The sequence below is a fragment of the Marmota flaviventris genome, chromosome 7 (genome assembly GCF_047511675.1).
Source record: "Marmota flaviventris isolate mMarFla1 chromosome 7, mMarFla1.hap1, whole genome shotgun sequence".
NCBI classification, from domain to species: Eukaryota; Metazoa; Chordata; class Mammalia; order Rodentia; family Sciuridae; genus Marmota; species Marmota flaviventris.
In genome coordinates, this window is record NC_092504.1 from 61,018,653 (window position 1) to 61,042,704 (window position 24,052).

General features: G+C 39.3%; 1 protein-coding gene and 1 long non-coding RNA gene across 3 annotated transcripts in view; one reads left to right on the top strand and one right to left on the bottom strand.

Annotated features, from left to right (window-relative positions):
* Nucleotides 1–4,717, bottom strand: part of LOC114096335 (uncharacterized) — a 31,897-nt gene extending 27,180 nt beyond the window's left edge. The window contains exon 1 of the long non-coding RNA XR_011707980.1: nt 4,655–4,717. This is a non-coding gene — a long non-coding RNA (uncharacterized lncRNA). The remainder of the gene's footprint in view (nt 1–4,654) is intronic.
* Nucleotides 952–24,052, top strand: part of Shroom3 (shroom family member 3) — a 108,456-nt gene continuing 85,355 nt past the window's right edge. For both annotated transcript variants that reach the window (XM_071614349.1, XM_071614350.1), the window contains exon 1: nt 952–1,031. In XM_071614349.1, coding sequence (XP_071470450.1) covers nt 964–1,031 — 68 coding nt within the window. In that variant the 5' untranslated portion in view covers nt 952–963. The remainder of the gene's footprint in view (nt 1,032–24,052) is intronic.

A 24,052-nucleotide genomic window follows, 5' to 3' on the forward strand; every position in this document is an offset into this window, starting at 1 on the left:
ATTGTGCCAGTCATTCCTGCAAGGTGCCATGGGAACACGTGTGTGTGTGTGTGTGTGTATTAAGATGCAAGAAGTGGTTTGGGATGGAAAAAAAATGAAAAGTCTCAGTTCAATTCAAAGCCAAAATATTAAACATTTCTCAATATCGAAACCAAGCAAAACTGACTCATCAGACACATCACACTTACATACAAAAACATAACCCAGGGATTCAATTTCACTTTGTATCATTTCATAGTTTTTTTTTTTTTGGAAACAATGAAAGAATTTGTAACTAATTCCATTTATAAATAACCCATTACTGACTCACTGGTAAAGCTTTCTCAAGTCATTGTTATGATTAAACAACACCCCCATCCCCAAATGACTCATCTAAAAAAAGAACCTCAATGAGATTGCATTCTTTCCTTTTATTTATTCACCTACTACAAAAGCTTGGCTCCATCTTATGAAATTGTCTTATTTTAACTCTCACTATAAACACCCAAGGCCTATCCTTCAGTCCTTTCGTCTCCCTAGTGACAACTTCCCCATGTGAGGCCCAGTACATCACTCCTCATATACAGGCAGAACTTTTTGAGGACAGAAGTCAATAGCTGACCCAGGACACCTTGCAAGTGAGCCAGCTACACGTTTCTGAGTTCTTCACTCCCCCTTCATCCCTTCATCTAGCCCTTTGGGCTTCTTTGGAAGAAGTGGAGCCCACCTTTTAATATCATATTGATCTTTTGGGCTTAGAATCTCTGTCAGAGATCTTAACAGTTGGAGAACTACTGGCCTTGTTTAGAACTATTTGTTACACAAGCACCACAGACTAAATGAGAGGAATCCGGTGAAGCAGCATGGACTTCCAGGAGCCCCTTTTACAAAGTAAGAAACATGTAGGAGATTGGAATGGATCTCAGTGGTGGAGCGTGATCTTGGCACACATGAAGTCCTGAGTTCCATCCCCAGAACCACAGAATGAAAAAAAGACAAGAAAAAAAGAAAGAAGAGTTTGTTGTAACTGAAGCAACCCATCCCAAACACAGGTATTTCTCAGTGTGTTAATGTGAAAGGAACCAAGAATGGAGCTGTGTGGGATTATGCCCAGACACCTTCAGCTCTCAGGATCCTGGGTATTACATGGTGACCCTCACTACTGGTTGTGGTCCCTCAGCTACCAGATCTGAGAGTGTGAAGATCACCCACCTGCAGAACACAGGCCACTGCCTGTCTCTGTGCACCCTACTTCCCCCTCACCCCGCCCCCACCCCGAGCCCTTCTTGCTCAGGAAGGCATCCAGCACCAAAGGTGTCCTTGCCTTTCATCTGTTAGCATTTGAGAATTGGGCATGAAATAAACCCAATAGCAATCCTGTGCAGGACTATCTGATTAAGTGTCAGGGTAATCTGAGGTCATCTGGGGAGACCCCACTGCCTACAAATCTGTCTCCTAGCTTCTTAGAGCCCTATACCCTATTTCCTTGTCTGTTTTTAAATGGATGCCTCTAGGAGAGAGTCATTGACATCTCAGTGATAACCAGTCTTTCTCATAAGAGGTTGAATTATTTTTTAATTGATTTTAAGGTATATTTTCATTGAGAAATAATTTGCAAATAGCAATGTGTGAATCTCACACATGAATCCTGGCAAATGTAGACACCTATGTAATCCACATCTCTAACAAGATATGACCATTTTCATCATCCCCAAATTTCCTTTGTGCCTCTTTCTAGTCCACTCCCCCCAGACATCCAGTGTTATGATTTATTACACCACAGAGATAGTCTTTTGTGTTGGTATTTTTCACTCAATGTTGTTTTTTAAATTTCACCCATGTTGCTTGTGTTTGTAGTTCCCTGTTCTCCTGCTGATGGATATTTGGGTTGTCTCCAGTTGGGGGCTGTTATGAATAAAGCTGCTATAGACACGAGTAAACATGTAGACCTATTTTTTTTTTCATTTTTTGTAGACATATGTTTTCATTTCTCTTGAGTAAGCACTTAAGAGTGAAATGCAGGACTGTAGGATAGGAGTATGTTTGACTTTGTAAGAAACTTCCATACCATTTTCCAAAGTCATGTGACCATCTCACAACCTGGTTTCAATTGTCCCACAACCTTCCCAGCACTTGGTGTAGGTAGTTGCATTGGTTTTCTATTGCTGCCTAACCGATCACCACAGATGCAGCACCTTAAATCTACATAAATTAGCTCACAGTTCTCTAGATCAGAAGTCACACATGGCTCAGCTGGGTTCTCTACTCAGGATCTCAAGGCTGAAATCAAAATGTAGAAAGAGCTGGGCCCCTCTCTGGAGGTTCGGGCAGAATCCACTTCCTAGCTCAGTCACGCTGCTGGTTGAATTGTTTCTCAAGGTCGAAGTCTCTGTTTCTTTACTGGCTGTCACCCAGGACCTCTCTGCACTCCAGGGGTGGCCTGCATTTCATCTCATGTGGACACCTCTATCCTCAAGCCCCCAAGACACAATCCCTTTCCTGCTTTCAACCTCTCTGATTTCTGCTGCCCACCAGAAAATATAAACTCTGCTTTTTAAAAGATGCAACTAGCTGGGTCAGACCTACCTGGATAATCTCTAAATCTTAAGAGCCATAGACTTGGAACTTTAATTACATCTGTAATTTCCTTTTCCAGTATGTAAATTAATCTTTGATTGAATAACCATGAGACAGGAGTCATGGGACCATCTTTAAAATTCTGCCTACTATGGTAGTCCATGGTGAAGCTTTAACACAAGTATCACTTTTCCTCATCAGTTGCTTTTAAAGCCTGAATGTCCACATGTAGATTGAAAATCTCTTACCTAAAAGGCTCAGGACCAGAAATGTTTTATATTTTTTAAATTTTTTTTAGTTGTAGATGAACACAATACATTTATTTATTTATTTATGTGGTGCTGAGAATTGAACCCAGTGCCCCATATGTGTAAAACAAGCACTTTGTCGCTGAGCCACAATCCCCACCCTCAGATTTTGAACTTTATCAAATTTTGGAATATCTTCATACACATAATGAAGTATCTTGGGTATGGGACCCAGGTCTACACACAAAATTTCCTATTATATCCATAACCTCCAGGTAGTTATATCCATAACCTGCAGGTAATTCTCTTATGCAATATTTTCAATGTACCACATTTTCACTGTGAGGTCAGGTGTGGAATTTTCTACTTCTAGTGTCATGTTGGTGTTGAGAAAGTATTAGATGTTGAAGCATTTAGATCTTTGGGTTAGTAATGCTCAACCTATATATTTCCCTCCAATGAACCTTGCCTACTGTGGTTTCGGTAATTATCTCTTATCATTTGTGTTCTCTGCCTTAATATGATTTCTTCATTTGAAGACATTCAAGTACTTTATCAACATTAAGTGTGAGAGCCAATTCCATATGATCAGGTTAACTAGCAATACTAAGACTATGAAAAGTTAGGCATCAGTTAAAGTGGTTTGACCAACTTGATTTTTGCCATTTCCTTTGTGCCTCCTACAACTGGATGTAGAATTGAGAACTAGAACTTTAATTTGGTAACTAGAATAATATAATTTAATGTTGAAAAGTCTGAAGATCTTTATAGTCCAAGTAAGGATCAGAGAAATTAATTCACAGAATTAATTAAAGTTGGAAATGAGCTCTAGATTCCTGTCTGGAACACTGTCTACCACACAAACTCTAAAGCCTCCTTGTATTAGAGGAGATGTCTGATCCTGCAAGGAGATGAGATTTGTTGATTTAAGTCCTCCTATAAATTTCTGACAATCTAGACAAATTTATTGTAAATTATGTGTAGATTATAATATCTTTCTTAGCCCCAAATCAAAAATTTGAAGCTGATTAAATCCTTTCCAAACCCCCCAAAATATGTCTTTTGTCAGCTTAAAACCAACTAGGGAGAAAGGAGACAGTGGGTTCTGACATCTCTTGCTTAGATGTAAGATCTATGAGTCTTAAACAAAAGAATCCTTGACCTGACCTTCAAGATACTCTCATGAGCCCACTTATTTGTCAGGATGCATTCCTGAGAGGTTGGCAAAGTCATACACATTGTCAAGTCATGACTTCAATCCAGGTTCTAGTTTGTTTCTTTGCAGCAGAAGTAAAACCAGCCCCAGAACAGCCAGTCTCCCCTGAAGCTTTGGTTTGTTTGACCCATATATTGTTGGGTTGCTTGTTTGTTTGGGGGTTTTGTGAGGTTTTGTTGTTGTCATTGTCATTAAGATAGGGTCTTGCTATGTTTTCCAAGCTGTCCTTGAACTCCTGGGTTCAAGTGATCCTCCCGCCTCAGTTTCCCTTATAGCTGAATGATAGATATGCTTTACCACACCCACCCAGCTCAAAATTTTACTTTTTTTTTAAGTGCTGGAGATTGAACCCAGGGTCCCAAACATGCCAGGCGAATACTCCATCACTGAGCTACACAACCCCCAGCTCAGACTGTTGTTTTTTAAATTGAATTAATTTCCAATATTTAAAAATTAGAGAATTTCACATGTAAAAGTTCAGATGTCCAGGGTTTTTTTTTTTTTTTTTTTGTCCTGAGAAGTTGAGAACACCCACTTTCTACCTTCAATAACACAGTTGGAGGGTACCTTTTGTCGGAATGAAGGTACTTCAAAGGGTCACAGTCCCACCTGGTCCACTCTCCACCCCGCTTACCTTCTCTGGAATTTGAGTCACGAAGCTTGCCTTACCCCAAGTTGCAGCTTTGAGACACCTTGCCTGACTATTCAAACAGTTTCTTATCTGGCCTATACACACCAAATATGTTTGGCTCTCATTTCCTGACAGTTGAAGATAATAAGTTTCAAAGTGGGTGAGCTACTTCCTGGCATTAAGTCTAGCTTCAGCAACACTTTGTAGGTCCCTGGTCAGTTACCACATGGGATCTTCATGGCTGTCAGCATTCATATAACTTCAAAAATACTCTTTTTATCAAGGATTAGCTTACTCATCAGAAAATTCTGACTTTAAGTAAAGAAAATATTTGTTATCTGTAGAGTCTAAAAGTTCATTTAGAATATTCATATTTTAGCCAGGCATGGTGGCATACACTTGCAATCACAGCTACTCAGGAGTCAGAGGCAGGAGGAACATAAATTTAAGGTTTGGTCTGTGCAACTTAGTAAGACCTTGTCTCAAAATATAATAAAGAGGGCTGGGGATATAGCTCTGTGGAGGAGCACTTGCCTAGCATGTATAAGGCTCTCATTTCAATATTCAAAACTAAAAAAAAAAAAATCTACTTTCTCATCTAAAGAGCTTACTGAATGGTGTTTCTTTGGAGCAACCTCTGTGTAGCCTTATGAAATGTGTGCACTCCTTTGTCAATTGATAATTCTTGAGTTTTTGCAGCCAGAATCTGTAGTTGACTGTTAATAGTTGTGATTCTCAGAGAATCTGATTCTTCTAGCTGTACATGGGAAAGATATGGGGATCTTTAAAAATAACAATGCCCTGTGCTAGTATTACAATGTGATGATGATGATTATAATGATGATGATAATGATGCCTGAAATCCATCCCCAGGAATTATAACTCTTACGGTATGAAGCTGGTTCTGGACATCTGGAGTGTTTTTTTTTTTTTTTTTACTTTTGTTGTGATTGTTTTGTTTTATTGTAGTAGAAAACATAACATTAAATGTACCATCTTAATCAATTTTAAGTATATAGTTCAGTAACATTAGTATATTCAAATTGTTGTGCATTATGAATGAATCTCCAAAACTTTCTCACCTTGCAAAACTGGAACTAAATACATGCTAAAAAACAACTCCCCACTCCTCCACCCACAGGATTGGCTGGGCCTTGGTTTTAAAAGCTTCCCAGGTGATGAGCCCCAGAGAACCATGGAAAGATTCCCTGCCTGCCCCCAAGGATTTCTAGGCTTTTATAGTTGTTACCTGGGTTTCCACAGCTGTCAATAACATACAAAAACAGGAGGGATGGATTTATTGCCTACATAACAGTTCCAAGACCTCCTATATCCTTGAGTAATAATTATCCTCTGCCTTGGGCCTTAAATAGTGGGATCACTTCAACTTGACTGCTACTCCGCCTATGAAGAACTTACTCAAGCAGCCTGGCCTGGCTGGGATCCAGGGGGTTTTATATCCCTTATCTCCTTGTCATTGATAGCTACCCTGTGTTTAATTTCTTGGCCCGCCCTCCATACCAGTTGCAGGTGGGGCACCTGGGAAGGCATACCAGGAAGCTATGACATTCCTGGAGCACTCTGGGCCTAGGACATGGACTCAGAAGAACCAGCCATTTGGGCGAGAGAAGGTGCTAGGAAGGCCCAGGTTCTTACAGCTATCCTGCCCCAGCAGTGATGAGCCCCCTGCCCTTGCTTAGAGTGTGGTGCAGTTCTGTGATTTTGACTGCTTTTTGTTGTATCTCCCTCAACAATTGAGTGGTGTTGCCTGATGTTTATGGTTATTGAAGCTTGCTGATTTTATTAACTTCATTCCTGGCATATCTTATCACTCTCTCCTGAACCTGATAGAATGGAAACGTTTCCCTGTTCTGGTATTTTCCATGAGCTGCTTGCTTGGTCCATCTGTGGAAGGCAGCAATCTTTTTTTTTTTTTTAAATGAAACAGATACAAGCTGATGAAACTTGGACCCTGCTTAAACCATTCCCTGGCAACCCAGAATTCAAAAAGTCTCCCTACTCTTTGCTGGTGTGTGTCTGATCTTTCTTCCATCAGGTGTGACATCCTGACCCCATGTCATACCTTCATTCCCTGATAAGTGCTGTCCTGGTAATTCCTCCCTGTCAGTGCTGACCTGCTTGACCTGGCCTACTACAGAAGATTTTAAGTGCATTAGGAAGTCCCAGCTGGACATTTTTATCACCAAACCAAACAGAACTGGGTCACTTTCAGGACCCTATGGATTATGGGGAAAAGATAATTTTATGAGGTTGAAGAATTCATTGATTTAAGTGCACTGTTCAGTAGCATGAAGTATATTCCCATGATTGTGCTGCTTCAAAAAATTGCTGTTTTGAAGAACATTGAACCACATATACAAGGTACCTAAAGTTGTCGAATTCATAGAAAAAAGAAAGCATAAGGGTGTTTGGCAGGGACTTGCAGTGCAGGGATTCGAGAATTACTTAATGGGTACAGAATTTTAGTTTTGCAAGATGAAAGAGGTCTGTGGATGAGTGGTGGTGATGGCAGCACAACCATGTGACTGTACTTAATGCCACCAAAGAAGGACATTTACAAATAGTTAAGATGAGATGTGCCATGTTATGTGTACTTTGCCACATTTTTTTTAAAAGGAAATGCTGAGAAAATGGAAGGTGTTATAATTGTTATGCAAATCAAAATAAGTATTTGATATTATAAGAATCTCTTCTTTGACCAGATTTATATAGAGAAGAGCCTGTGTTACAGAGAATTGTTTTTAATTATGCTTGAGAAATAAATCTTACACATGGAAAAGATTTTTCCAAAAAGAACCTAACTTTGTTAAACATTTTGAGGAAGCTAAACTAAGGTCTCACATCCATGTGTCCTCCTGCTGATTGGGCACACCCACCCGGAATCTCATGGACTCTTGCCCCAAATGGAGGTCACCTTTCTCAACAGAGCTGCTCTTCTAATCTCCCCATTTCAGTGAATTAGATATCATCACGTCCTGTTGACCTATTCTGAAATCTGGGCATCTTCCTTGACCCTTTAATTTTCTCACAACCTCCATGTAATCAAAATTGACAAGTACTCTCTGACCACTCACAGACCTTTACATGAATGTTCAAAGCAGCATTAATCACAATGGACAAAAGGTGGGAACAAATGTCTATCAACTGGTAAATGGAGAAACAAAGTGTTCTATAGCTATACAATAGACTACTAATCAACAATAAGAAGGAATGAATTAGGGCTGGGGGTGTGGTAGAGCCCATTCACAAGGTCCTGAGTTCAATCCCCAGCACCCCACACACACACATGAATGAACTATTGAAACTTGCAACAACACCAAAGACTATCAAGACCAAAACACACCTAGTACAAGAAACCAGACACAAATGATTATCTATTGTATGGTTCTATTTATTTGAAATATATATTTTAAAGAGAGAGAGAGAGAGAGAGAGAGAGAGAGAGAGAGAGAGAGAATTTTTTAATATTTATTTTTCAGTTTTCGGTGGACACAACATCTTTATCTTATTTTTATGTAGTGCTGAGGATCGAACCCAGCGCCCTGCGCATGCCAGGCGAGCTTTTTACCTCTTGAGCCACATCCCAAGCCCTATTTGAAATATTTAGGAAAGGCAAATCCGTAAAGACAAAAAGCAAATCAGTGATGGCCTGGGACTGGGGCAGGGATAGAGATGGGGGCGGGGGAACTTTTGGAGGTCATGCAAATATCCTAAAACTGGAGGCTGATGATGGCTGCAAACCTCTGAACATTTACTAAAAAATCATTGCACTGTACACTTAAAGTGAGCATTTTATTTGGAAAATACTTAGATATTTTATATTCAATCAAAGAAAGCTATTTTGGAAAGGAATACAAGGATAAGTAAATCAATAAAGAGATTTTTAAGAAGGCTCTTAAAAAGATGAACAAGACCCACCACTCCATTTTCTCACCTGCACCAATCCTTCATCCCCTCTGGAATTACCCAAGGCCAATCTGTTTACTTTTTCAATAAATATTCAAGCAACTATTATGTGCCAGGTACTTACTGTCTTCAGCAATTGAGGTATAGTCAACAAACCTAGCTGAGACCCCTGACCTGAGGGAGCTTACATTCCAGGGATGGAGGACCCTTGTCATATCCAGGCTACACTCCTGTGGCAGTGTCCTAACCTCCCTCCCTACTTCTGGCCTTGTTCCTCTCCCTCAGTGGTCACTACAAGCAGCGTGAGCCTTCTAAAATGCAAATCTAATCCTCTATATAAAAATTTCCAGTGGCTTCTAATTGCTTTTTGGATGAATCTCAAACTCTTAAACAGGACCTCACTATACTTGCATGTCCAGGGGTCTGCTAGACATTTGTCCCCAGGTGACAGCTGCCCTACTTAGCTGCTTGCTTCTTTGCACTCTTCTCCATCTATGCTGGTGAATTCCTTTCCTGGGTCCCTCAGTTCTTTACCCTCCTTTCTTATTACCACACTAATTCCATTTAGTCTCTAGGTCTCAGTGTAAAATCCCTTTGGAATCCCTCAATTCCAGTTTAGGGGGCCTTGCTAAAGACCTCCGGCCTTCACACAGATTCCATCCCACAGTGCCCTGGCAGAAGTAGTTGTTCAATAAAACATGCCTATTAGATGAATGGACACCCAGAAAAAAGCATCCTGAGACACAGGTTTAGCTGGGGTTGACTTTAGTTACTCATGTGATGCTACAGCCTCCACATTTAAGGGAAAGAGTCCTTTTCAGGGTCAGGAAACAGGCACTTTATATAGTGTATGCATGAAGGACAGAAACCTCCCCCACAAATCTGTAGAACTAAAGGAAGTGTAAATTAAAATATTTGTTGTTTGCCACTTTGATCAACAAACACCCATCTTCAAAAGGAAAAAATTCTAAACTAGGTCAGAGTTTTAAAAAAATCCCTTCCCCAAATTAAATCAGTCAATGGAATATCTTAACCTCCCCATTGGATAAGAAAGGAAAAGTGGTTTGGAGGGGGGTTGGGGAGAATTAGCAATGAAATGGAGTTGGGTTTCCTAAGCCTCTCATTGTGCAGGTTGGCGGGACTCTCAGCTGTTAGGTCTGAAGCTCTGTGAGCCTCTGGGACTTTTAAGCTGTAATCACACCGTGAGCACTCAGTGTAGTCTGTTATTTTGCTCTCTCCAAGCTTATTTTGCAATTACCCATTATACATATGTAATTTAAAAAATATCCTATGGCTGCTGGTTGAGAAAAAAGACATTCCTCTCAAGAGGATGACCCCCGTTCTCCCTTCTGCTTCTGTAAACTCATGTCTTTTTCTTTTTTCCCCTTTTGTTCACATAAAGAGAAAGGATATGTAAGTGTAACCGCTGGCAGCCGGGGCGGGGAGCGCTGCTGGGTTGAAACAGCTGGAGGAGCAGTTTTTTCCTCTTCAAAATGAATTTGGCTATTTTCTTCTTTCTTGCTTGCTTTTTATTGTTTTATTATTATTATTATTTAAAATTTTTTAATTGTAGCAAAGAGCACATGACATTTACCCTCCTTACCATACTTGGTTGTTCAGTTCACTAGTGTTAAGTACATTCACGTTGTTTTACAACACATCTCCAGAGCTTTTTACACAGTGCAGAACTGAATTCTATGCCCATTGCACAACTCCCATTTTCCCAATGTACTTACTGTTGTTTTTAAATTAGAATAAAAACCATGAGCTTTTCTACTTTTTTTTTTTTTTTTTTGGTACTGGGGATTGACCCCAAGGGTAACTTATATCTGAGCTACATTCCCAGTTCTTTTTATTTTTAAATTTTGAGACAGGCTTTTGCTAAATTTTTGAGGCTGGCCTCTAATTTGCCATCGTCCTTCCTCAGTCTCCTGAGTTGCTGGGATTACAGACAAGCACCACCATCCCTGGCTACTTTTCTAATTATTTTTTAAAATTAATTTTTAAATTTGTTTTAATTAGCTATACATGACAGTAGAATGCATTTATGCATTTTGATATATTATACATAGATGGGATATAATTTCTCATTTTTCTGAGTGTACATGTTGCAGAATCATATTGGTCATGCAGTCACATATATACATACAGTAAATAATGTCTGTTTCATTCTACTATCTTTCCTATCCCCACATCCCAACCCCTCCCCTCTCATCACTTCCCTCTACCTAATCTAAGATAATGCTGTTCTTCTCTAGTGGCCCCCGCTTTATTGTGAATTAGCATCTGCATATTAGAGAAAACATTCAGCCTTTGGTTTGTGAGATTGGCTTATTGTGCTTAGCATGATATTCTCCAACTCCATCCATTTACTGGCAAACGCCATAATTTCATTCTTCTTTAAAGCTGAGTAATATTCCATTGAGTATATATACCACATTTGCTTTATCCATACATCGTTTGAGGGACACATAGGTTGGTTCCATAGTCTAGCTATTGTAAACTGAGCTGTTATAAACATTGATGTGGCTGCATTACTGTGGTATGCTGATTTTAAGTTCTTTGGGTATAAACCAAGGAGTGGGATAGCTGGGTCAAATGGTGGTTCCATTCCCAGTTTTCTGAGGAATCTCCATACTGCTTTTCATAGTGGTTGCACCAATTTGCAGTTCTCCAAGTAATGTATGAGCATGCCTTTTTCCCCACATCCTCACCAACATGTATTGTTTCCAGTATTCTTGATAGTTGCCATTCTGATAGGAGTGAGATGAAATCTCAGTGTAGTTTTGATTTGCATTTCTCTAATTGCTAGAGATATATATTTGTTGATCGATTATATTTCTTCTTCAGTTCTGTTCAGTTCCTCAGCCCATTTATTGATTATTATTTATCTATCTATCCATTTATTTATTTTGTGTTAAGTTTTTTGAGTTCTTTATGTATCCTAGAGATTAATGCTTTATCAGAGGTGCATGTGGTAAGGATTTTCTCCCAATCTGTAGGCTCTCTCCCCATGTTACTGATTGTTTCCTTTGCTGTGAAGAAGCTTTTTAAATTTGAGTCCATCTTATTTATTGATTCTTGATTTTTACTTCTTGCACTTTAGGAGTCTTGTTAAGGAAGTCAGATCCTAGGTCAACATTTTTAGAGAGAATGCTTTTAATTTTTCTCCATTTAGAATGATGCTGGCCTTGGGTTTAGCATATATAGCTTTTACAGTGTTGAGGTATATTCCTACTATCCCTAGTTTTTATGCTGTATTTTGTCAAATGCTTTTTCTGCATCTATTGAGATGATCATATGATTCTTCTTTTTAAGTCTACTAATATGATGAATTATATTTATTGATTTCTGTATGCTGAACCAACCCTGCATCCCTGGGATGAACTCCACTTGATTGTGGTGTACTATCTTTCTATATGTTTTTGTATGCGATTTGCCAGAATTTTATTGAGAATTTTTGCATCTATGTTCATCAGGGATATTGGTCTGAAGTTTTCTTTCCTTGATGTATCTTTGTCTGGTTTTGGTATCAGGGTGATATTAGCCTTATAGAATGAGTTTGGAAGGGTTCCCTCCTTTTCTATTTCATGGGATACTTTGAGGAGTATTGGTGTTAATTCTTATTTGAAAGTCTTGTAGAACTCCACTGAGAATCCATCTGGTCCTGCGCTTTTCTTGGTTGGTAGGCTTTTGATGGCGTTTTCTATTTCATTACTTGAAATTGATCTGTTTAATCATGTATGACCTCCTCATTCAGATTGGGTAGGTCAAAATGTCTCTACAAATTTGTCCAGGTATTTGATATTTTCTATTTTATTGGAGTATAAATTTTCAAAATAGTTTCTAATTATCTTCTGTTTTTCAGATGTGTCTGTTGTGATATTTCCTTTTTCCTCTTGTATTTTAGTAATTTGAGTTTTCTCTTCATTAGCATGGCCAGGGGTTTATGTATTTTATTTATTTTTTCAAAGAACTAACTTTTTGTTTTGTCAATTTTTTCAATGATTTCTTTTGATTTCAGCTGTAATTTAATTATTTCCTGTCTCCTACTGCTTTTGGTGTTGATTTGTTCTTCTTTTTCTAGGGCTTTGAGATTTAGTGTTAGGTCTTTTTTTTGTTGTTGACTTTTTATTCTTTTAATGAATGCACTCAGTACATTAAACTTTCCTCTTAGTACTGCCTTCATAGTGTCCCAGAGATTTTGATGTGTTATATAAGTATTCTTCTTTACTTCTAAGAATTTTTTAATTTCATCCTTGATTTCTTCTACTATCCATTAATCATTCAGTAGTGTATTATTTAGTCTCCATTTGTGACAGTAGCTTGTATTTTTTTTTCTGATTTTTCATTTATAATTTTTTTATTATTAGTTGTTCAAAACATTACATAGCTCTTGATATATCATATTTCATACATTTGATTCAAGTGGGTTATGAACTCCCATTTTTACCCCGTATACAGATTGCAGAATCACATCGGTTACACATCCACGTTTTTACATATTGCCATACTAGTGTCTGTTGTATTCTGTTGCCTTTCCTATCCTCTACTATCCCCCCTCCCCTCCCCTCCCCTCCCATCTTCTCTCTCTACCCCATCTACTGTAGTTCATTTCTCTCCCTTGTTTTTTTTTTTCCCTTTCCCCTCACTTCCTCTTATATGTAATTTTGTTTAACAATGGGGGTCTCCTTCCATTTCCATGCAATTTCCCTTCTCTCTCCCTTTCCCTCCCACCTCTCGTCCCTGTTTAATGTTAATCTTCTTCTCATGCTCTTCCTCCCTGTTCTGTTCTTAGTTGCTCTCCTTGTATCAAAGAAGACATTTGGCATTTGTTTTTTAGGGATTGGCTAGCTTCACTTAGCATAATCTGCTCTAGTGCCATCCATTTCCCTGCAAATGCCATGATTTTGTCGTTTGTATTTTTTATTTTATCATTGATTTCTAATTCATTCCATTGTGGTCTGATAGAATGCAGGGTGTTATCTCTGTTTTTGTTTGTTTGTTTTTTGTATTTACTAAGAGTTGTTTTGTGGCATAAGATATAATCTGCTTTAGAGAAGGAGCCATGTGCTGCTGAGAAGAAAGTATATTTACTTGTTGATGGATGAAATATTCTATATATAGTCTGTTAAGTCTAAATTATTGATTATATTATTTAGTTTTATAGTTTCCTTATTTAGTTTTTGTTTGGAAGATCTGTCCAGTAGTGAAAGATGTGTGTTAAAGTCATCTAGTATTATTGTATTGTGACCTATTTGACTCTTAAAATTGAGAAGAGTTTATTTGATGTACATAGATGAACCCTTGTTTGGGGCACAATTTTTTATAATTGTTGTGTCCTGTTTATATATACTTCCCTTAAGAAATATGAAATGTCCTTCTTTGTCTTTTCTGATTAACTTTGGTTTGAAGTCTACTGTATCTGAGATGAGAATGGAAACTCCTGCTGGTTTACCCAATCCATATGAGTGATAAATTTTTTCCCATCCTTTAATCTTCAGCCAGTAGATGTTTTTGCCCATGAGGTGAGTCTCTTGAAGACAGCATATTGCTGGGTCCTGCTTTTTAATTCAATCTGCCAATCTGTGTCTTTTGATTAATGAGTTTAGGCCATTAACATTCAAGGTTATTATTGAGATATGATTTGTATTCTCTGTCATTTTGATTTATTTCTGGTTTTTGATTTGTCTTAGTTTCTCATTTAGTTGAATGTCCTTTTCGTATAGATCCCTGGTTTTCACTTTTTTTTTTTTTTTTAACTTCATCCTCATGGAATATTTTGTTGAGAACGCTCTGTAGTGTAGGCTTTCTAGTTATGAAATCTTCTTTTGTTTATCATGGAAGGTTTTAATTTCATCTTCAAATCTGAAACTTAATTTTGCTGGATATAAAATTCTTGGTTGGCATCCGTTTACTTTCAGAGCTTGAAATATATTATTCTAGGATCTCCTAGCTTTAAGGATCTGGGTTGAGAAATCAGTTGATCGGAATTGGTTTCCTCCTGTGTGTAATTTGATTTTTTTCTCTCATAGCCTTTAAGATTTTATCTTTATTCCATGGGTTAGTCATTCTCATTATAATGTGTTTTGGTGTGGGTCTGCTGTAATTTTCTACATTTGGGGTCCTGTAAGCCTCTTGTATTTGATTTTCCATTCCATTCTTTAGGTTTGGGAAATTTTTTGCTTTTATATCATTGAAAAGATTGTGCATTCCTGGGTCGGGGTTGTGGCTCAGTGGTTTGCTCCCTGGCACCAAATTAGAAAAAAAAAATAAAATAAACAAATAACAAATAAAATAAAGGTATTATGTGGAAAATATTTAAAAAGAAAAAGAAAGATTGTGTGGGCTGGAATTGTTGCTCACTGATAGAGTGCTTGCCTCACATGTTGAAGGCACTGGGTTCGATCCTCAGCACCATATAAAAATAAAATAAAGATATTGTGTTCATCTACAACTAAAAAATATTTAAAAAACAAAGATTGTGCATTCCTTTAGTTGTATTTGTGCTCCTTCATTTATTCCAATAACTCTTAAATTTGGTCTTTTCATGTTACCCTATAAGTCTTGGATGTTCTATTCATGGTTTCTTACCATCTTCTCTGCAAGGTCAACTCTACTTTGAAGATTATATATTTTATCTTCATTATCTGAGGTTCTGTCTTCCAAATGGTATAGTCTGTTGGTGATTCTGTCTATTGAATTTATAATTTGGTTTACTAATTCCTTCATTTTGAGGATTTCTGCTTGTTTTTTTTTCCACGATCTCTAACTCTTTATTGAAGTGGTCTTTCACTTCCTGTATTTTTTTCTTTGATTTCACTCCTTATATCATCCTTTACTCCATAGGTCAATTTAACTATGTACATACAATCTGAACTCCTTCTTGTACATTGTTCTACTGTTGTTATCAGTGGCTTCTGTTGTTGAAGCATCGTGATTTGTTTGGAGCTTTTTATTTCCTTGTTTTTTCATCTTGTTCTTGTGTTTTCCCATCTAGACGTATGGATCTAAGGAAGTATAAATTCTACCCTGTAGACTATAGTGTCCCTGAAGGTTTCCAGTGCCTTGCCTTTAATGGTGAGACCAATATCAACAGCACCCAGTGTACACAATATATAGCCTTAATTCTAATAGCTCCCACTAAGGTGTCTACTGCTTCCTTGTACTAAACCAAAATGATGAATTCAGTAACTATCTATAGTACAAACAGAAAATTTGTTAACAGTTTACAATTTCAAATGGTAGATGAGAGAACAGAGGTGGGGTAGTATTTGATATTCACAGGGGAGGAAGAGAGAAGCTAGAAGTAAAAATTCACTGGAAGAGTGGAAAAGTGGAGCCAACAGAGATTGGCTGTTGGTTGGAGAAATGTTAGAAAGAAAATACACAAGAGAGGGAGAATATGAACAAAGAGAAAAAATTAAAGACATAAGTATACAACAAAAATGCAAAACACCATTCATATATCATTGTCCTCCACACACTTGATGCATAAAATACATTCTGCTTCAAATATGGTAGAGAGATTAGCAAATCAAAAAATAAAATAAATCCTGCTGGAAAGTCGAACTGTCTCTGTCAGTGTTCAACAGTTTCTCAGCCCTGTCTCTGATGCTTCTTGGGATTACCAAACCCAGTCTCTATCCCACCAATGTGGACTTCAGATGCCGCAGGCTTGGCCACGCTGTAGTCCCAAGATCTCAATGCTGCTCCTACTTGCAGAGAGACCACCAGGGATACACTCATGCAAAGGAGCAACCCAAGATGCAAAAACAAGACAAGGGCCACCAGCACTCCCAGCAGGAAGACCCCAGGCTCCTCCAAACTCATAGGCACCCCCACACTGGACCTGCAGGTCCTGGCTGGAGTCCCCAGAGAGAGGCTCTTGTAGTGGTGAACCTGCTGGCACCTTGGCCCCAGGCCCTGGCTGGTGTCTCAAAATGGGTGCAGCCACATACAACCAAATCTGGAGTCACCCCTGAAGCAGTCTTCTAGGCTGTGGTAGCAGTGGTAGTGGCGGTGGTTGTTGGCAGCAGGCAGCGGGTCAGCGGCGGCGGCAGCAGCTCCAGCAGCACCTGCAACTGCAGCTGTGGGGGCAGCGTCACCAGGCAATTTCCGGGTGACAGCAGCAGTGTCAGCTTCAGTTGCATCTGGGGCAGGGGTGTCTTCTGTGGCAGCAGCACCCAGAAAGAAGACACCAGGTGTCCTCAGGCTGACAGCACCGGAATGAGAGGCAGCAGCAATGGTGTTAGAGGTGCAGGTGGCAGTTGATTGACAGGAGATTTTCAGTTCAGGGGCAAAAACCATGGAGGTAGCCTGGGAAGTAGCAACTAAGGTACTCTGATGTCATGCCCAGGCCATGCCCAGAGAAGAGACCTTCTGCAGTGTGGCATCTGCAGCAGCAGTGTCCTACTTTTCTAATTCTTTATAATGTCTTCAACACATTATGTATCAGTAAGTCAAAGTTTTTAAGTGTTTTTTTATTTTTATTTTTTAGTTGTAGATGGACACAATACTTTTATTTTATTTATTTTTATGTGGTACTGAGGATCGAATCCAGTGCTTCACACGTGCGAGGCGAGCGCTCTACCATTGAGCCACAACCCCAGCCCCTTTTTTTGTTTTTGGTAAGGTAAGAGATACCTGTTTTCCACAAACAATGATAACTTACCTATATTTCTCTAGATTATTTATCTTTTCTAATCTTCTACACCTTTAAAGATAGGTGACGGAGAAAATAACTCCTATCCTTAAACTTTTAGCAGCTTCTCCAACTTTCCCCATAACATGGGGGCTGAGGGAGGGTTGTTCTCTAATTGCTTGGAAGCAGACCTGTCCTGCTTACCTGAAGCATATGTTAAGTTTCCAGAAGCCATTTCCTTCCTCCTTCCCACCCAGCCTCCCCATTTCCCCTACTCTCCAGCAACTGTGGCATGCTGGTCTCTGGTCTCACAGTTCACATCAGCTGCCAGGGGCCCCACTTGGGTTGGCTCCAGTTTTCTGAAGTCTGGCAGTTAGTTAATAAGAAAACCAGAGATGTAAATTACGGGTGAAGAGAGGTTCTCTGGGAAAGCTTTTAAGTTCGGTCAGGTCTTTTCACTTCCATACACAGGAAAGAGACCAGGGCTTCCTTCAGACACAAATGTGAATATAAACCAAAGAGGGGTCTTCAGACACAAATATGAATAGATAAACAAGGTGGCTGTGGGCAGGAAGTGGGAGGGAAGCACAAAATCAGGATGCCTAGCACAGGCTATAGCAGCCTCTTTATGAAAAGTGGGGAATCCCATGCTGGTTTTTTTGTTTTGTTTTTTTTTTAAGCAGCATTATTTATTTATTTATTTATTTTAACAGCACTGAAGATTGGTTGTAAAAAAACAGAATTCTTAATCTGGCAGTTCCCATACCGATAATGGAAGGCTCTTAGTTGTGAATTAGCCATATGGAATACCACTAAAAAAGGTTTTAAAGCATTATTTGTTTTGTGAACTTGGTAGTTTCAAAACTCCAATTGGATATTTATTGGGACTGTATTCTCATTCACTGTACTGTAGGTGCCCAGATGAGTAAGAAAGACTTGGCCCCTGCCCTCAAGAATCTTACCATATAGTTGTCAAAACCCTGGAATATATTATGTAGAACAGGCTGAAGGCTGGGACAGACTGAGGAATAAAGTCAGGACACACTAAAGTTCTTCAGGAGATCAAATCAGAAAAGCAAATAAAACACTCACCATAGTGCCTGAGACACTGCTCAAAAAATGAAGGTTGTTCTTAATAACATGAACAATAGCATTCTCCCGAGAGATTAGCCCAGGAGTAGATCTATTGAGAATCCAGGACATACATGCTTCACAGCAATGTATGGTAAGCACCCAAAATTTAGTTCACAAATTTAGGGGGGAAATTAATAGTTCAGTTGAGGAAAGATCTTGAAGGAATGGGACTTACATTAACAGTGGGGGACAAGGAGGACAACCTGAACTCATAAAAATGAGATGATGGGCCTAGGTCTAACCACATGGGAATCTTAATCCAACACTTTCTTTCTCTCTCTCTCTCTCTCTCTCTCTCTCTCTCTCTCTCTCTCTCTCTCTCTTTGGTGTGTGTGTGTGTTTTGTTTTTTGTTACCAGGGATTGAACCCAGGGGTGCTTAACCACTGAACCACATCCCCAGCCCTTTAATAAAAGTATATTTTATTTAGAGACAGGGTCTTGCTGAGTTGCTTGGGATCTTGTTAAGTTGTTGAGGCTGGCTTTAAACTCTCTATCCTCCTGCCTCAGCCTCCTGAGCTGGGATTATAGGCATGCACCACTGCGCCTGGCTTAATTCAACCATTTCTATGTATCCTGTGCACCATGGGGCATCTGAGATAAATGAGGCAGAATCCCTGCTCCTTTTGTTAGAGGAGAGATTTTTATTTTAATGGCACCAATAGTTTTATTAAAAGTAAAATGTGGGGCTGGGATATAGCTCAGTTGGTAGAGTGCTTGCCTCCCATGCACAAGGCCCTGGGTTCAATCCCCAGCACCAAAAAAAAGAAAAAGCAAAATGTGGTAGGTGACTGATGCAGTTTTGAACATTCAGAGGAGGAAGGGATTCTTTTTGGATAAAGATCAGAGAAGTGTCACTGAGAATGGTACATATTGCAGATCCTAGAAGGCTAGCATTTCTATAGTAGGGAAGAGACTGAAACCAGACAAAGGAAAATATGAGTCAAGTGTGTAAGAGGGAACCCAGGGCATGCTTGCAAAATGGGTATTATTTTACTCATTAAAAGTTCTTAGAAAAATATGTCCCTCAAAGCTGCACCAACGAGGATAGAATCAGGCAAAATTAAGTGCCCTTCATTTGCAAAAAGACAAAAATTTTAAGGGAAAAAATATATAGTAAGTTTCTATTTACTGAGGAGAAAGATTCTTCTGGAGAGGTGGAGGGCTTTGCTCATCCTCTATTACATGTAAATGAGTTTCCAAGTAGCTTTCTTTTTCTGGATGCCCAAATAATAATAAAGCCTTTGCCTACAAAGGTATGGATGTGTCCTGTCTTCCTGAAGCCTCTGGGAGACAGTAAAACTTTGTCCTCTTATTAAAATAGTTTAACTTAACAGTGTATCTTGGTCATGTAGGTACAGAATGAGGTCTGGAGTTTGGAGTCGGGCAGACCTTCTTGAAACCTCCTCTGCCACCTCTTCACTGTTGGTCTTTCACAAGTTACTTAAAAGCTGGGCTTTTTTCCACTATAAAACAGGACTGATAATAGCTGCCTTGGATATTATTGTAAAAATTATAAATAATAAATGGTGGCTGTTACTGTGATTAAGGCTGTTGCTCAACTCTGAGTAAGTCTCTCTTTGTATTGATTCTGCTATGAAGCAATAGCAACTAAGAGCCTGTTAGATCTGTTCAGGATTCTGTTATCTTTTTGCTTTTGGCCAATACAAGCACACTTTGGACACCTCCCAAATTTGATTATAAGAACTTTAAATATAAAATTTCTCTCCCATCTTATCTTGTGGTTCCTAGGCAAGAACACAAAAGTATGCGGAATTACACTGACATCCGGCTTGGAGTAGAAAGGGTTCCTGAACACCTACTGGGAGAAAGTTGTATTTAAAAACAAATAAGCTGGAAAGTAAAGAAAGATTTTTCTCCCGCTGGAAGCTGCATGCAAAAGTATAAAATAAAACTTGTGATTTGAGAGAGATGAAAGAAACCCTAGAAAATTAACTCTCTGAAACAAAGTTAGCCTGGTGGTTGGTGACTAGACTTGCTTTCACAAGTATTCGTTTGCAGGTGTTTAAAGAATAAAAGGAGGTGACTTGGCTTCTTTAAGTCAGTAATAAGGCTGCTGCAAAAGTCAATAGGCGCTGCATTTAATTCCTCTGTTTTTCTTTTGAGAGCCAAAGAAACTAGTGCTCCAAGATCAACAAAGCTGCCAACTTGCTGGTGGAAAATTTCATTTTCAAATATAAATGTTAAGGTTTACAAATGAAGATCAGGTAGTTTTTGTTCTTGTTTTAAACCTGGAGCACCAAATAAGATTTTGCCACTTTTGAAGAATATGTAGACGTTCAGTTCCACATTGTCTGAACCTCTTGGTGGTAAATCATCAAAGTAATCTGCATTTCAGAAAAAGTCCTGGTAACTTTCCTTGTTTTTATTTAGCTCGTTTGTTTTTACTCCAGTATTGGGGATTGAACTTAGGGGAGCTCTATTACTGAGTTACATCCCCTGTCCTTTTTATTTTTTATTTTGTGATAGGGTCTTGTTATATTGCTTAGGGCCTTGCTAAACTGCCCTGGTTGGCCTTGAACTTGGGATCCTCCTGCCTTAGTCTCCCAGTTACTGGAATTACAGGCGTGTGACACTGTGTCTGGATTGTTTTCAGCTCTTGAAGTTATTTTTTCCCAGCAATGATAATGGCACTGTTGATGATATTTCAATATTTAACTTTTTTATATGCAGTCTAAACTTTAATATACTAGAGTCTTAAGATGCAAATCTAGTTGGTAGAATAAGTGTCTTGAGGTTATAAATAAAAATAACAACAGGTCCTTTTTGAAAGGCCCCCAAATCTGATGTAATACACAGACACAAAGCACCAAATCAACAATGAGTTCATTTAAAAAGTAATTTGGGGGTCTGGGGCTGTAGCTCAGTGGTGGAGCACTTTCCTGGCATGTGCAAGGCCCTGGGTTCCATCCCCAGCACCAAGTAATTTTGGTTTTGTTGTTGATGTTTTGTATTGTTATGAAGTAATCATTGTTAGTGTCTTTGATGAGTCAGGGAAGCAATGAGTCATAGGTTTGTAATCAGCAGAAAGCACGATCCTTTTAGTAATTGCCTTATTTTATAAATACGCCTTATTTTCAGTTGGCATATTTATAAAATAAGGCAATTACTAAAAGGATCAATTAAGAGTGTCACCTGTCTCCATTTCCAGTTCTCTTCTCTCCTTATCTATCCTGTGAGATTAGATTCAGAAGCTCAACCTGGCTTTAAGCCCTCCCGCTTCTTCCCTCCAGGCAAGCTGGTGTTTCCATTCCAGGTTGATTCAGGCTTTCTTCCTTTTTATCTCTCATCTTTGCACCGTCTCTCTGGCTCTAACTCTTTAGCCCGTCATCAGGCAGGTTCTCAGGGAAGAACAGTCCACCCTCTGTGTCTGCCCAACCAACCAACCACCGGTCAAAAATGTACTATGCCTGTGATGTCGCATGTATGGACTTTTTTTTCCCTTGTTATTATTCTCTATACAATACAGAATGACAGCTATGTACATAGCATTTTCATTGTATTAGGTATTAGAAGGAATCTAGAGATGACTTAAAGACTACTGGAGGGAATGGGGATGGAGTTCAGTGGTAGAGGGCTTGCCTAGCATGTGGGAGTGCCTGGATTCCATGCCCAGAACCACACAAACAAATTAATTAATTAATAAAAATAGAATATACAGGAAGATATGTGAAGGTTATATAAATGTCCTGGAACCAAGCCCCTTGGATACCAAGGGACAACCGTATGAGTTAAAATACAAATCACAAGCCAAGGACAGGAATTGCACTAATTTACATCTCTTAATCATTTATGCTTTCTCGTTCATATACCTTCCCCAAAAATCTTTTTTTTTTTTTTTTTTTTTTTGGTACTGGGGATTGAACCCACAGGGGGACTTACCCACTGAGCCACATCCCCAGCTCTTTTTTTTTTTTTTAAATATATTTTATTTAGAGACTCACTGAGTTGCTTAGGGCCTTGCTGAATTGCTGAGGCTGGCTTTGAACTCACGATCCTCCTGCTTCAGCCTCCTGAGCTGCTGGGATTACAGGAGTGCGCCACCACACCCCGCTTCTCCCAAAATCTTTATTTATCTTCATTTATGTCTGAATACATGGAAACCTGAATAATTTTCTGGGGCGGGGGAGGACTTTATAGTTTCCATTAAAACATGTGGGATTGTGTCCCAGAAGAGATTTCAGTCCTCAGGTTTTATGCTTCTTGAATTTATCAATTAAAATCCTCACTTGCCTTGACAGAAAGTGTCCCCAACTCTGTGCAAGCACAGCTTAGGCTCTGAATGCTGTCTGGCTCAGTCCTGTCTGCCCTTGTGGCTTCCCCACTCCCCTGGGCACATTCTCTGATGACAAGGACATACCAGGATTTGAATGCACTCCAGCTGAACCCATGCTGTTAAGGACCTGTCACTGGCAGAACTTTACCCTTCAGGATCCGGCCTGCAGCCCTATTGTCACCTAGATCACATGCCTTTTTCAAAGAGTCTGTGCCCTTCACATACCAAGCACACTTCACCTTCTTTCAGAAGGTTTCTGGCTCTAATGGGAGGTGGCAGCTGTCAGTAGTTCATGTCAGACACTGTTCAGAGCTTTCGGGTTGAAAAGGAAAACACTTTCTCCGGCACAGATCACCAGAGTCAGTTTCAGGCTGGTGAGGTTGAGTTGCCTGGATCGTACCTTGCCTTCTACCTTTGTGTGTGTGTGTGTTTTATTTATTTTTTATTTGTTTTTAAATATTTTTAGTAGTAGATGGACACAGCACCTTTATTTATTTATTTTTACATGGTGCGGAGGATCAAACCCAGTGCCTCACACGTGGTAGGCAAGTGTTTTACCACTGTGCCTTTCACCCCAGCCCCCTTGACTTCCACCTTTTTATAGGTGAATTTATATTTATAAAGTGAATTTTCTTCACTGAAACTTTTACTTGGTGACCAAAATTTAAATGAATATCATAAGTAGAGGGCTTTACAATAATTCTCCAACATAATCACCGTTTCCCCCCATTTAAATTTAATGATGATTTTAAGTAGTGCCTAGTTAAGAAGAGCTAAAATTCAATAAGCACTTACTTTATGCCAGACACTGATCCAGCACTTAGCATGAAGTGTTAGGCCTAAAACTCCAGTAACTCTATGGTTCTGATGCAATTTTTAGCTCCCATTCCACAGATGAGGAAGCTGCTTCACAGAGGTAAGTGATCAGTCCGTGGTCACATAATAAATGCACCAGCTAGGTCTCACATCTACCTATGCTGCTTCCAGAGACTTGAGTCAGACTCATGATGCAATGCTGATCCCTGGGGAATGGGATTACACCTTAGTGACAAGGGTATGTGGTTAAAATCATTGTGCTCAGTATCTCCCATTCAACCTATGCTCCACATGCATCCATGTGACTTCTTCAATGAGCAGATCTGATCACAACCCTGGTGTAACTGTTTTAGTGATTTCTTTTGGCCTACAAGATAAAGTCTAAATCCTAAAGGTGACCTAGAGACCCTCTTCTTCCATGGACTGCCTCTCTGGGTACATCAGTTGCCTCCTGCCTGCACCTTGGTGATGGTACTTAACAGTACCCCAGTTGGCCCATACTGTTTGATGCTTTGTGATCTTTCTTCCCCCAACTCCTCCGCCCCTCTTCTTGCATATCCTTCAGGACCTCTCTCAAAACCCCTG